Here is a 14,679-nt window from a genome sequence, read left to right as displayed (position 1 = left end):
AACCAAATATCTATCAACAAACTTACATATAAGATGTATCAAAAATAGCAAAGCAACTATACCACTTAAGGAACTCATGTTCATGGTTTGGCACATTCGGTTCAAAGTTCCCATTAAACAATCACAAAATAATTGAACTATTTATAAGCAATTGTTAACAAATCTATCATAATATGAAAGAAGGGCATGACTACTTTGAAAACCCAATCTGTCATAACCCATAAAGTTCAAAAAACGAAACATGAAAAATAGCAAAGTTCAGTTCACATTAAACAGTCACAAAATTGATGTACAATTTAGAAGCAGTTCATAACAAATCAAGTGGTAGCATTCTGAATCCACAATATAGGACATAACAATTTTGTGAAGACAAACTGCAAAATCTAAGGTTATGAATCCACAAAGCAGAATCCACAAATCTAACAGACAATAAATAACCCACGAAGTGAATCTGTCTATTAATACACAAAGTAGTATCACAAACTTCCGGATTAAAATACAAGTTTGAATCTGTGAAGAGATATGAACGAAAAAAAAAATTAATCTGTGAAAAGAAAGAACCCAAGTTGTCGCTAGGGTTTCTAAATTCGTCCCAAAGTTGAATCTGCCTGTCTCCTTGCCACGGTCGCGGGATGGGCTGTCGTCACTATTCGAACCAACGGCAGGGAGAAGGGAAGCCGTCTGTCTCGATTCGAACCTCTCGCAGTGAGAAGGGGACCTCAACGAGAAGGGTCTGAAGCCGTGTTGATTCGAACCTCCCGCAGCGACAATAAACAATACTTGGTCGCGGGATGGGGCTGTCGGTGTGATTCGAACCACCGGAGCGATTTGGGAATGAAGCCGTCTCGAGATGGGGGGACCTAGATGGTATACGAGCTATCTCTGCTCGAACCAAAAGGAGACATGAATGGGGACCTGAATGGGTTTGAGATTAAATGGACAAAGATTGGATGTATTGTGGTTTAGACATAAAGAACATGAGATGCATACATGGCAGGCAATTACTGGAAGGCTGTTATTTGAGTGTTAACAGCCCGTCTCAGGTATTCTCATATCTAAATTACGGTTGCAATAGATGAAAGGAGGAATTAAAGAAGGGTAGTTCCGTAAATTAGTTCGAATCCAATGATTCCAATCGGCTTCATATATAACCTAATTGGTAAATTCGATGGTGCTGTTCGTGATCTCTTTCTTTTTCTTCTTCCCCCAAAACCTCTGTAAATTTCTCTGTAAAAACCCCTTAACAATGGCCCATCCAGGCCAAATCCCCATGAACCCTATGATGCACCCGTCAGTACCGGTACCGGTTCCTGTACCTGTACCCGTACCGGTGTCGTTTCCCGTACCAGGATCCGGACCTGGACATTCGTTTGCCGGGAAGCGCCGCCGAGAGGACGAGCTTCCGTCATCTTTGGAGACCGAGGAGTCGGCAGCGAAGCGACGCGCGAGCACGGCGCAGGACGTGCTGTTCAGAGTTGTGGTGCCGTCGAGGCAGATCGGGAAGGTTATCGGCAAGGAAGGCTGCCGAATCCAAAAGATTCGCGAAGATACCAAGGCCACTATAAAAATCGCAGATTCCATCGCTGTAAGCTTTTTGTTTCTTTGAATTTTGTTTTTTCAAATTTTTATATTGTCGCGTCAGGGTTCTGAGAGAAGTTAGAGAAAGGAAAAATGCTTTTGTAATTGAAACGAGACGCTTGGTTATTGTTGAAATGTTTTTTATACGTGGAACGGAAAGCTCACAACTCGTAAGCTAAAATCGGGTTCTTTGGGGAAACGTCGAAAGAGCCCTAGATAGAGCTCAAGTTTCTTTCGCTGATCTTTAATACGTGGTATTGTATTAAAAAAAGCATTTGCAAGCATTTATGTTTCAGAAATTTTTTTAATTGGTAAGATATTAGAGGAGGTGATTTTGAGTTACTGCTCGTTGGGTTTTTGTTTTACTGCTTATGATATTATTTACCCACCTCAAAAGAACTTGCGTTTTACAACGTTGACCTTAAACGTGTAGGAAGGACTCAGATGCCATTGGAAGTGCTAAAGAGTTCCATTTACCTGGCTGAGAAATTGCCAGATATTATTCGTTTCAATTTATTAGAATTGAAGCCAAATTTGTTTACAAACAAATGGGATGACTAGCCTAATTCCACCTTTTAAGTGGCTGTGACACGTACTAAATCTTTCTTATGGATTGCAGCGACACGAAGAGCGGGTAATTATTATAAGTTCTAAAGACAGTGACAATACAGTGTCTGACGCAGAGAATGCACTCCAGCAAATAGCAAGTCTAATACTAAAGGTGATGTAATTTATGCTGCTCAGCTCAACTAAGCTTCATGTGGTGGGTTCTTGAAATTTAATGTCAATGCACATTGTTGTTGTTAATTTATGGGTGTGCTTTTCGGTAAATTCCTTTCTCAACAGTGCGCATTGAGTTTTATATGGTTAACTATTTCGTGGGTGACCCTTAGTTGATGGACTTCTTGAAATAAATTCAACAATAGACAATGCTCTTATTTGTAATCACTGGAAAGTGGTTGATCAAGGATCTCATTCCAGACATCATCCTTACCACCAAAAAGACATCACAAATACTAACCTGGTGCAATGGTGGATCGCATGATATTGATAAGGTGGCTAGACACTGTCTCCAAAGCATTCTATTCACTTGGATGCATATAGTCGCTCATGAATTATTGGGTTGCCTCAAGTGGTAAAGATGTAGTAAGTCTGGTTCCAACTGCACTGATGTGAATTATGAATTCGTATATGATGCTCTTTCCATTAGAATCATCAAACTGTCTTTCTATAAACCAATGGCTGAGTTCTGAAGCATTTTTTTAGAAGTGGAGGTTGGAAGCATTTAGTTTGAAGACTTTCCCTTACACTAGCTATCTTCTAGAAGTAGGCAAACACTGACCATTTTCTTATTTTTGGGTTCACTATGTGTTAATGTGATGCTTCCTAGGTGTTTCATGTTATTTCATGTCCTCAAATCTCCCGTTTCTGGTAGTTTGCTTGGAATGCTCTTACAGCACATACAACTAATCAAAATATAAGGAAACATCAAATCCACTGAGTAGTAGTCTTTCAACAACTTTTTATGAAAACTTTTGGAGTTTCCATAAAACCTTACTACATTTGAAGTTCATTGGGCATGAAGTTCTTAATCATTTGAAGATTACACGTTCTGGAAGCCCCTGGATACGCGATACACTTGGAAAATGAGCAAGAGTGCTTGGAACCTTGGATTGTTTCAAGCTTCTTAGGATAATGGTTGTCATTTGTACTTTCCATTTCCATAGCTATTGTTACCAAGTTAAGAAGTTGAAGACCTGTGGGATTGGATTTTTTTTCTTAAACTTTGCACAAAAAATCTGGCAAATTGTTTTTCATGCTGGTGGCACTGATGAAGTAAACCGTTTTCCCTACAGGAAGATGATAGTAGTACGGAGACAAAAGTAGCTGCAGGGCATGTGGCTGCCAATACAATTAGGCTTTTGATTGCTGGGTCCCAAGCAGGTTCTTTGATTGGGATGTCTGGTCAAAACATTGAGAAATTGAGGAATTCCTCTGGAGCCACAATTACAATTCTTGCTCCAAATCAGCTACCTTTGTGTGCTTCTGCTCATGAATCAGATCGAGTGGTCCAGGTGAGTTTGTGTTAGCCGTCAATGTTGAACTGAAGTAAAATCGATGCATTTGGTGCAGGTGATGTTCCTGCACTAAATTCCAGTGCTAATTTACAGCGCTAATTTAATTTTAATTTACCTACTGTTATTCATGCTTAGTTATGCCTCTAGTTTCTTTCTAATGCTAACAATGAATAATGTTTTGGGTTTCTGTTAAACTCAGATATCAGGTGATGTTCCTGCAGTACTGAAGGCTTTGGAGGAGATTGGTTCTCAACTAAGGTCTAAATTGAATTCGGGATGGATAGTACTTTCTTTTAGACATTAATCAAATTTTTTTTTTTTTAAATCAATGTTTATAATCCAGTTCCATTTTATTCAGGGAAAACCCACCGCGACAAGTGATTTCTATTAGTCCCGCATACAACTATACTGCAATCAGACCACCCCAACCATTCTTGGACCCAACTTCAGGTTATTGATATTTTCCCATACCAAACTACTCATTTTGCTCAACTGCCATGTTTTGCAGTTATATCAAGTTTTAATATTTGTCATAACCACATCATCTTTAGGACAACCAATCTTGCAGCTGATTATGTAACCTTTGAGATGGTGATATCGGAAACGCTTGTTGGTGGGTTGATCGGCAGGTGTGGCTCAAACATATCGAGGATCAGAAATGAGTCTGGAGCAATGATCAAGGTAGGCAGATCTAAAATCTTGAGGTTGTGATCTCTTGCCGTGAAACATCACATTGTCCCTAGTTCTGTTAGGAAGAGTGAGGATTAAGTTGCTGCTTGCTGTCCCTAGGTCTTTTATCATTTATTGGTTTCAAATTTCAATGTTTTCCCAATTCCAACCAGTAAAAATAAATTCTTAGCGTCCAGGTAAAGTTCATGACTACATTATTGCTAAAAACCCTTAAAAATTTTTAGGACCTTTGCATTTGTTTCAGCTGTTATATATATATTTTTTTCCAGGTATATGGTGGGAAAGGTGAACAAAAACAGCGACAAATTCAATTTGCTGGTAGCACTCAACAGGTATGTCCATCTTTCTTGGTTATATAATAATCATTTGTTAATACCACCAAAATGATGACAGAAAAAAAAAATATAGAAATAAGCTCAATGTTAAAGACATCCCATTATTAGGCGTGGATGGGTACCCCCCCCCCCCCCAAAACAAAAAAAAAACAACCCAAAACAAAAAACACCTACAAAAAAAAAAAAAAAAAAAAATCAAAAGTTCTAATAAATTTTCAAATTGATTGGGATCATATCAATCTGATAATGATCCCAAGTTTAACTACTTTCGTTATCTCAAACCCTCACAACAAACTAAATATCTTTTACCACGCAGAAGTATGAATTGTGATCTCTTTTTCTTATCATCTTGTTCGTAGATAACAATTTTTTATTCTTGTAATTTGGAAAAAGTTAATATTTTTACATTACAATCTATCCTTTCTCCCCCTGCCCAAAAATAAAAAAACTAGGAAAAAACCCAAATAGAAGCAAGATAAGTCGTTTCATGCACAAATATAATCCATTCTCTAAAGCACTAGGAAAGATTTAGAACATTTTTTCCCTTTGCATTGCTTGGCTTGCAAGAGGATATTTGTGCAAATTGTGAAGTGAGGGAAAGAAAAGGACCAGGAAGAGCCAGCACTGTTAGGTTTGAAATGTTCTAGGGTCAAGTAATTCATGTAATAGAATAGTTTGATTAATATAAAAAATGCTGCATTAAGTACTTGTAAAAAAGTATTAAGTTCAAAAGAGTGATGTATATTGATAGGGAATATATCACTGTGATATATCGGTAAAAATCTGATATCTTGGCAAAAAGAAAAATGGCATTCTTGTCTTTTCCCCCAATGAATAAAGAGGCTGATTTGCTTTATTTTTTGGTTGAGAAAATGGATATGTATGCATCATGGATCTGCTGTCTCCCTTTCTATCTCTCTCTCAAATGTTTAGATGCTTAACAGGTAGCGTTGGCTAAGCAGAGGGTTGACGAGTACATATATTCTCAGTTGATACAACAAGCTAGTGCTCAACAGGCAGCATAAACCATCCTTCCTGCCTCCAAAAATGCTCTTTGTTGTCCCCATATGGGGTTTTTTTTAGGTCTGATAGCGTATTAACAAATTTTCAGGAGTTTTGTGTGTAGGTAATGGCCAGAGTTGGTCATTTTCCATTTGTTGATTTTCCCCCGTTAAACTCTCGTTGCTCCTATGGGACCAGCTGCAAACCTGTGTAACATTGACCTAGCTTGATGTAATCACAAAATGATTATTGAGGCAACCACCGGACATTAAAAAAAACAATAGAACGATATAGATAATGCCTTCCAGCATTGTTGCTTTTTATATTTGTTTAAACTTCCAGCATTGTTACTAAGTGTAGCTATTAAATGTGTGATGTACAAATTCATTAAAAAAAAGAACTGTTTGATGTACAAGGTGTAGTTGTGGACATTTCAGGTAATCAACTTGACAAACTCATATAAAACAAAAATTCTATGCACGGTTATTTTTGTATACATTAAATAGTTGGATGTTCGGTTAATAGATGCATCATATAGCAAAAAGAGACATCTTATCTGGAGAATTGACCAGTCTACATGTAATTCTACAAAAGTGATTTTACAAGCTAAATGTGTTTTGTCAGTTTTCTTCTGAATTGAATTTACGAGAGAATTTTTGGTTGAGCAAAAACTCGCCAAATCAAATATGTAACTTATCTGTTGAACTTAAAGTTTTAAGTTTTGTATAATTATATATTTACAGATAGATTTTGATGATAACAAATGAATTTAAAGAATAAATAAGTCTCAAGGTCAAGTTGTCTACACAATAGGGTTAAGTAGATCAAGGAAATAAGTATGAGTAAGAAGGGAATAAGTTTACATTAAAGTTATAGAGTAATGTTGTAAATATCTTAAAAATCTGAAACTAGAATTAAGGTTCAAAATTAATATTTTATCATAAAGCATTAAAATACATTTTTCACATGTGCATGAATATTTTAAAAATTAAATTTAAAAATTTTGAAAGATGATTGATTGTCATCTTTTACATGTGCATATCTTGATTAAAGGGTTGAACTTTGAAAATATTAAAGATGATTTATTGTCATCTTTCACATGTGCATATTTTATTTGAATATTTTCAAAAGTGATTGATGCTTTTTTTGACTTATGTAAAATGTAGATGATTTTATTTGAAAATTTTGAAAAGTAAAGTGTACTCCTTTTGTAATATACAAAAAGTAAAAAGATTAGATTTGAATTTTTTGAAAAGTAAAGTATGTTCCTTTTGTCATATGCAAAAAGTAAAAGATTAGGTTTGAATTTTTTGAAAAGTAAAGTGTGCTCATTTTGTCATATGCCAAAAGTAAAAGATTAGGTTTAAAGTATTTGAAAAATGAATGATATTGTCTTTGACAATTGAAAAAGAAGAACCTTTTATTTTTATTTTTTTTTAAAATGAATGATGTTGTCTTTGACATGTGTATCTTTTTAAATTTGAATATGAAGTCTTATATGCCTATAAATAGATCGTTTGAAAGTTTCATATTTACAACACTAAGAGCATACAACATTCATTCAAAGTTTTCATTCTTTTTTCTCTAAGCATTGGGCCTTAATTCTTGTTCATTTTGAGAGATATATTTTGCGCTCTATTGTTCTTATTCCATTCATTGAGGAATGTTTTCTGATAACCTACCTACTATCAGCTCTTGTATCAGTAAAATAGTGTATAACTCTTGTGCGTATAGAAAGTGTTCTACATAGGGAATAGTTAAATCACCACGTGTAAGGTGATTGCAAGTATAGAGGGTGTTTTACACGAATCCTTTGTAGTGGTATTGTTCAAAGGTGTAATAGATTTTTATTTCCACCTGAAAGAAGTTGAATAGTGAATTTGAAAATCCTCAAGGGGTAACTTGAGGTGAGAACGTAGGCAGTGGGGCCGAACCTCGTTAACATACTAAGTTTGCTTCTCTCTTACCCTTACTTTTTATATTTATTACTATTTCTTATTTTGTTTATATTTTATATTGTATATTTGATTTATAATTATTATTTTTTTAATACAATTTAATTCACCCCCCTCTTGTGTTAGTCATCTGGGCAACATTATCTTTTGTAAAATCTTTTTTGCGTAAACAAAATAATTCTTTTTTAGTTTTGAAAAGCATCTATTTAACATTTTTTTTTTCATTTGTTTGCACCAATGAGAAATAGAAATGTGCAAATACTGTGTAATTACTTTAAAATAATAATCTATTTTTAAAAAATTAATTTTCCTTTTATTTTTTTGCACATTTGATACTTGCAATCATAAATATGCAAGTACCGTACAATCATTTTGAAAAAAATAAATAAATACAGAATCTACATGAAATGAAGAAAAAAAAATTGATAGTGGACTCTATTATTTTCAAAATGACTACACGGCACTTACATACTTCACAATTATATATAGAATTACTCATAAAATAAAATAAAATAAAAAATTGAAAACCATACTCCAGATATAAAGCATGAAGTAAAGTAAATAAATACAAAGGCAATTTCGTTAACTGATATTACATATTGGCAAGCCTTTGACTTCATACGACCTTACGGCTGCCCCACTTGTGCATGAGTACTAGACTACAGAAGCTGGTTTTTGGGTTTTCAATCCAAACAAATTGTCAAATAATTTAGCTGCCATAGGAGGAAGATCCATAGACTGAGGAGCCATAAAATTGACAATCTTTTCATGAACATGGTACCTGCAAAATTATAGTGCATGTGAACAATTATGTTCGGATATGCATTAATTTAGAGAATTACATGGCAGCAACTTCTAAGGATAAGTTACCTTATTTTACGACTCTTCGAGGCCTTCCGATCTACCATCTTTCTCTTCTTAGTTTGCAACCTTTTCATAGCATAAAAGGCTGAGTCTGCATGTAATATTCAAGAGTCAAAATCAGGAGTCAATCACTGATTCTCTAGCAAGTAATTGTCCCTTAAATAACTATCGGACAGGTATGGAACCGATCCTCTTCAAAAACGAAGTTCAATTTGAAAATGTACAAAGCAACTTTTTAACAAAAAGAGGTATCCATAAATTGTCGGTTGCAAGTCCACTTTCTTATCCAAAGCAGTGCTGTAATTGGAATGTCTAGCATGAAACATGGAATATAGAAATAAAATTTTCTGTTCTTTTTTGGATTTAAAAAAAAAAAAAAAAAAAAGGAAGAAGACAAAACAGAAGAAATTGATGTCACAATGCAAATGCGCAATCAAACTTCCACGGTATGTTCATAGCATAAAAAGTAATAAACTGGGTCCAAGTACAAAAACGTGGATATGCAAACTACAAGATGCCACAATATCTTACCCGATGATGTTGGGTCAATCATCTCAAAGAATTCCTTCAATAATTGCTGGTAAAATTCGGTGTCGTCTAGAAGTTCAGGGTCACCATCGGGTTGTACTTCCTAATCAAAGTAAAAGGATTAATAAACATCAAATTGTCACAAGGAAAACAGAACTTCAGTATTCCTCTCATTAAAAAAATGTCATTTTATTTAGAGCAATGCTATTTTTTTCTTGGATTTGTCATTCTCTGCCACACCGACTGATGTGATGTATTTAAGTGATACAAAATACAGAAAGAACTTTGTTTCTCTTTTATTAGTCATGCATGAATAAGAATGCAACATATCTAATATTGGGGTCATCATTTGCTAATGCTGGCAAAATTTTCAGTCATCCAGCGATACAGGATGTCTATCAGCAAGTGCTTCTTGATCACTTCTTGATCAAAGTAGAATAATGTAAAAAGAATTTGTGTCATGAGGTTGGAGGAGGTGGTCTCAGTACGTCCAAAAAAATTAATATGATTATGGTCCCATTTTTCACGATGGGCCTTTCCAGGCAATGAATGTATTGGAGAATTGGCCATTTGCAATTTGTTAAATATACAGCACACCAGATAGATTTATTTCAACAGTATTTGGAACTTAAACTTCCACTTTCAGATGAGGTCCTAGAATTAAAATGAAAACTATATAACTCAACTACGTGAAAATTCGGTTACCTCTCTCTCAGAATTATCCTCCCTTCCAAGACCCTGCCATCAACATGTCAGGTATTAGAATATGAGCAGAAGAAGTATATGAATACCTTGTTTATTTAGTCTACATGTGCGTATGGAAAAGAGAAGATTATCTTTATTTTGATAAGTAAAGAGAAGATTATCTTACACTCCCAAATATGCCAACTGTTGATTTCCTCAGTTGCATCTGCTTGATCATTCTACTTGGATCTCTCATATAGGCAGCAACTTGCTCACTAATATTCTGTTACAAGAGAAGGATTGAGTTAGAAAATTGTTCATCTAACAGGGCAGCATGGTTGCCAGTCCACTCACGGTCCTTACCTGGTTAAAAGCATGCAATTTGGCTTTCATGGCAGCAGCACCGGTTGTCACCTGTGTCTTCCTCTGCCATTTGTCTATTGATTTGTCTCTGAAGGAAGCTATCCTACAAGATACAAGCACGAATACGCTCAAATAACTTGGAACACCCAAGTTAAAAAATTAGACCCACTAGAAAGGTTTAATACATGCAAAGCTGACATTTGATATTTTTTCACAAGTAATGGTACATAAAAATACATATATCATAGGAAAAATGCTATATTCTACAACCTCATCCCAATCCTATCCTACCACATTGATGTGACATTATTCATCAACCTTTAAATTAATTGTTTACAAAAATAGCCAAACAAATGGTTGATGGATATTGCCACATCAGCATAATGTAATGGGAGTAGAATGAGAGCGTGGTATATAGCATAAAACATATCATAAACTACAATTTAACAGATATGCAAAACTGAAATGCAATAAAGCATGCAAGGGAAGTTGTCAAAGCATGAAAGAAGTGTACATAAGGTGAAACATTAATAATACCAAAGCATATGAGTATTACATTACCAAGATTCAGGTAAGGAAGTTCGAAGAACCTCCATAGCATTGGCTAAATTAGATGGGATATTCAAAACATGGTTTTAACATGCGAGGGTTGGCTATTGTAGGAGATGATCAAAGTACCTCATCTGCATCTGAGAAACCCTAGACCAATCTTCATCCCCTTCAACACTAGAGTTCATAGCAGCTTCTGAGATCTTGGATGATCTTCCAAAATTACCTTAAGAAAATAATTTTATGATAAGCAAGCCATAACAACAATTTCTATCGCATATAGATTATCAAACAATGAACCACAGATTCATCTTCAATGCTAAAATCTCCAATAAAATTACACTAGTTTAGTAACACAATCTATTGGTGTTTCTACAATCAGGTCATCATTTATCATTAGCTTTACGTTGAAGAAAATTGCACAAGAATACTAGAAATATCCGAACCCTAAAGTAGTTTTAGGTAAAACGTTAATTCAAGATGCCTAACTTGAGAGAGGTTGAAATTATAACAAGTAACACTTGGTGGAGGATAAAGAATCTAGAAAATGGCAACAAATTGAATAAACAATGGGAGGTGTACAAATCATGGAAAAGTAAAAAAGAGGCAAAACTTGTCCATACCATCTGTGGGTTGAACAATAGAAGGATTCTTCTCAAGCAAAGCCTGTCGCAACAGAAATACAACAAGATGAATAGAAAAAATTGAGTGTCAAAGCCTAATTTATATAGCTAAAACAAAACATTCACTGCTGAATATTCTTTGAAGGTAATTGAACAGGGTATCAAGAGACACAGGAGGCAGAACAACTTTCCAGAACATTCATACCTCTTGTAATCCCACTAGAGAATCTAAAGTCTTCTTAGATGAGGTAATCAGGTTTGAATATGCTACGTTGACATCCTCATCTGAATCACAGAATGAAGACCTAACTGGCTCCTGTAGCCAGCACATCATGTTTAGTCAGTATGTTTGGATATAACAAAGAGCCAGAGTCAAGGTAAACAAGAGTTAAGTTCCAAACAAGACCTGGGGTAATCTATTTGAACTTGAGAACGCTTTCTGAAGTAAGAATCTGAATTCCAGAGTTTTGTCCCAGAGAGCCTTCAGGAAAAAGGGGAAGGGAGAGATTGTCAATGCAGTGAAGAACATGCACGTATACGAAAAAAATTACATGGCAAGGGAATGAATATCATTTGCTGAATCCATAGAATCCATATAACCTATATTATGGTTTTAGCAATAGAATTCCGAGTATAAAAACAGCACTCACACCTTTTGGTTCTTCACTGCCTGACCCTTAAGAAGATCTTCATCCTTGTGACGCTTCATATCCTTTAGAATATCTCTGAATGAAAATCAAAACTTAAAAATAATACAATAGCATATATTTGCAGATATGCAAGGACAAGTATGTCCTCAAGTGCCTGTGTACATATAATGTGTGTGAAATTGATCCTCTCCGTGTCACCAATATTCAGCAAAAGTTGTCGACAAATCAAAAAATAAATCAAACTTGTATCCAGTAGCCCAGAACAGTTTCTACGCTGGTAAAGAAATCAAGTGCATAACCCCATACGGTAAACAAAAAAGAGTCTTACAGCTCCTGGCGCTGAAGAGCTTTGTACTCTTTCTCAAGCTCTTCCATCTCCGCATCTCTATCAATACCTTCCCCTTCATCTTCCTCTCCATCTTCATCGTCGTTGTCGTCTTCTTCTTCTTCTTCTTCTTCATGCTAAAAGGAGTAACAAAAACCATAAATAGAGCATAACACCCCCCCCCCCCCCACCCGTCTCCCACAAAAAAAAAAAAAAAACATAACAAAGCCCAGCAATTGTTAAAAAAATATTTGCTCACAGTTAGATTCTCGCTATCCATGCCATCATCGTAATCTTCGAAATCACTGTCACTGTCTTGCGCTTTCTTCAACTGCTTCGAAGGTCCCATCTTGAAAACTCTTAACAAACTCAAAGATCCAAATATATGTTATACTAGAAGACCACCGTCGACGGGGGTTACCAGGGCGCTGCCAGAGATGGTTTTGAACGAATTCCAATTCCTGCACTCGAAGACGAAGCCCAATGTAAAGCTAGGGTTTTGATGGCAAAAACCCCTAGCTGATGCTGTTCAACCGGGTTCCAACCCGGGTTATCCTAGGTCAATTTGACCCGGGATGAATCCGGAATCTTTTTTTTTTTTTTTTTTTCCTTTTTATAACGAAAGTCTACATGTTATTATTATTATTATTTTTGTTTAAAAAAATACCCTAATACCCATAACCGAAGGTGACACCGTGACACGATTGTTAGGGTTTCGGCTTCCCAAACACACCCTTGATACGAAAGAAACCTACCCCATATAGAAGAGATCTAAATGTTCAAAATAGAGAGAGAAGTTACTAATTACTCTCGAGGCTATTAATGCCGGCCGGGTACTAAGCGGAGCCTCCCAAAGTGAGATTGAGTGACGGGGGCGGCGTGCAAGAGTAGTCGACGGCGCTGCTCTAGCTGGGGCTTAGGAAGTGAGAGAGAAGTTAATTTGAGGAGTTTTGCTACATACAAGCACAGTCGCGTACTAATTTGTGTACCAATACTGATTTATTCATATTTAAAATTTAAATTAATACTGTTTTCAATAAAACCTACTTTTTGACCAATCACATCACATTAGTGCACATATTAGTGCATAATTGTGCTTGCAACTATATTTTTCCTAATCTGAGCAAGAGCTAGGGTTTTTGTTACCAGTTCTGCTATAGGTAGTCTATTTTGCGCGGAAAAAACTAATGTAGACGATTTCGTGCACCCACAACAAAATCATGTGGCTGTTAAATGAAACGGTGCGCACGGAGAAGCAAAACGAAGACAAAAAATGGTGTCGACGTTTGAAACGGTGCATACCAAAATGGTCTCATCTTCTCTTCGTCATGCTCTCCGAAGTCAAACTGAAGCTTCTCTTCTTCACAGCTCCCTTCTCTTCTGTAACCCTAACCATAGCCGAAACAACGAAAACCAAATTTTCTCCATTCCGCCATAGCCTTTGATACCAGCTTATTCTCTCATTTTCTCCTCTCCAATCCTCGGCAAGGACTCTATCGCCATTATTGCGAAAATCTTCCCACAAGTGCAGTCACAAATTAACCAGAGTTTTGAATAGAACTGCTGAAAACCTAGACCTATTACACCTGACGAATCTCTCTTTCTCTTGCAAATTCAATGAAATCAGCTATCCAAATGACGAGAACTAGAATGATTGGTACAAGATGAACAAAATTATTGAAGGAGATGAAAGTTAGGCACTGATTCTGCAGCCGAACTTGGGGACTGTACGGAATGATTCTGCAGCGGAACTTGGGGACTGTACGGAAAGGCCGCTGCCTTGAAATTGCAGGAAATAAGAACTGAAAGCAACCACGAGAGGGTAAAGCCAAGCATTTCTAGGGGCTAGGAAGCTCGGAATCCTCCAAGTGCAAAGCTTTTTTAGATTAAAAGTAATGGAAAAAACTTAATAAAAGATTTTCCTGAGAACTTCAGTTTCTTTTCTCCTTCCTTCGCTTCCCTTTTACTTCTTGTGAAACATGTGAGAAAGAGGGCAGTAGGTGAAAAGCTAGCGATGACTAGACGGCATAGAAGCTGCTTCGACTGTATCGTAATCGGAAAAATCTTGGAAGAATTTGTGCATCAATTCGTGCATCGGCATTGATACGAAATGTATATGTCTATAAAACGATGTGAATTAAAAAAGAAAATAATTTTTATAAGTAAGAATTTTTTTTTTCTCACTGAAATTTTCTTATATTTAATTTTAATAAAAAAAAGCATCAATATGCTAATTAATGCGTAAACTTACTCGTATTTCAAAACTCAAAATTTATAATAACCAGGTCTCTCACCCTTTTACCAATTATTTTTTTAAATTTATCCTGCCATGTCAGCAGGAGTGTAAAAAGTGTGCGCTAAATGACAAATTATTCTTGCAGTCTGCGCACTAAATCGCATATACATGTTAACATATAATCATTTAATAAAATAATTTAAATTAAAATATAAATAA

The 14,679-nt window shown here is 35.8% G+C and overlaps 2 protein-coding genes across 3 annotated transcripts; one reads left to right on the top strand and one right to left on the bottom strand.

Moving 5' to 3' along the window:
- Positions 1 to 1,108: 1,108 nt before the first annotated feature.
- On the top strand, positions 1,109 to 6,008 carry LOC122294896 (poly(rC)-binding protein 4-like). 2 transcript variants are annotated; one of them, XM_043103881.1, is made up of 8 exons: positions 1,120 to 1,585; positions 2,198 to 2,299; positions 3,435 to 3,653; positions 3,856 to 3,914; positions 4,015 to 4,106; positions 4,225 to 4,337; positions 4,616 to 4,678; positions 5,626 to 6,008. In XM_043103881.1, the coding sequence occupies exons 1-8, from the start codon at positions 1,169 to 1,171 to the stop codon at positions 5,704 to 5,706; spliced, it is 1,146 nt and encodes a 381-aa protein (XP_042959815.1). In that variant the 5' UTR covers positions 1,120 to 1,168; the 3' UTR covers positions 5,707 to 6,008. The 2 variants fall into 2 exon arrangements, 1 of the variants encoding a protein (XP_042959815.1); XR_006237790.1 differs by lacking the exon at positions 5,626 to 6,008 and having other exon boundaries at positions 1,109 to 1,585; positions 4,208 to 4,337.
- A 2,171-nt stretch (positions 6,009 to 8,179) lies between these two features.
- Positions 8,180 to 12,817, bottom strand: LOC122294756 (putative uncharacterized protein DDB_G0270496). The gene is made up of 13 exons (XM_043103689.1): positions 12,484 to 12,817; positions 12,228 to 12,361; positions 11,902 to 11,974; positions 11,656 to 11,730; positions 11,455 to 11,565; positions 11,250 to 11,292; positions 10,756 to 10,852; positions 10,078 to 10,180; positions 9,902 to 9,997; positions 9,736 to 9,768; positions 9,034 to 9,133; positions 8,509 to 8,593; positions 8,180 to 8,419 (listed from the first exon to the last, which is right to left on the bottom strand). The coding sequence occupies exons 1-13, from the start codon at positions 12,571 to 12,573 to the stop codon at positions 8,293 to 8,295; spliced, it is 1,167 nt and encodes a 388-aa protein (XP_042959623.1). The 5' UTR covers positions 12,574 to 12,817; the 3' UTR covers positions 8,180 to 8,292.
- Positions 12,818 to 14,679: the final 1,862 nt, after the last annotated feature.

Source organism: Carya illinoinensis, chromosome 14 (assembly GCF_018687715.1).
Source record: "Carya illinoinensis cultivar Pawnee chromosome 14, C.illinoinensisPawnee_v1, whole genome shotgun sequence".
Classification (NCBI taxonomy): Eukaryota; Viridiplantae; Streptophyta; class Magnoliopsida; order Fagales; family Juglandaceae; genus Carya; species Carya illinoinensis.
Note: the sequence above shows the minus strand (reverse complement) of the source record. Positions and strands in the feature narration are given on the sequence as shown.

Bases quoted from the DNA above. Each gene is read 5' to 3' on its own strand.
- LOC122294756 (XM_043103689.1), bottom strand. From the start codon at position 12,573: ATGGGACCTTCGAAGCAGTTGAAGAAAGCGCAAGACAGTGACAGTGAT. The intron at 11,293-11,454 runs GTATGAATGTTC...CTGTTGCGACAG, and splicing joins CTCTAGTGGGATTACAAGAG to GCTTTGCTTGAGAAGAATCC. The intron at 8,420-8,508 runs GTAACTTATCCT...ATAATTTTGCAG, and splicing joins TCGAAGAGTCGTAAAATAAG to GTACCATGTTCATGAAAAGA.
- LOC122294896 (XM_043103881.1), top strand. From the start codon at position 1,169: ATGGTGCTGTTCGTGATCTCTTTCTTTTTCTTCTTCCCCCAAAACCTC. The intron at 1,586-2,197 runs GTAAGCTTTTTG...TATGGATTGCAG, and splicing joins AAATCGCAGATTCCATCGCT to CGACACGAAGAGCGGGTAAT. The intron at 2,300-3,434 runs GTGATGTAATTT...TTTTCCCTACAG, and splicing joins TAGCAAGTCTAATACTAAAG to GAAGATGATAGTAGTACGGA.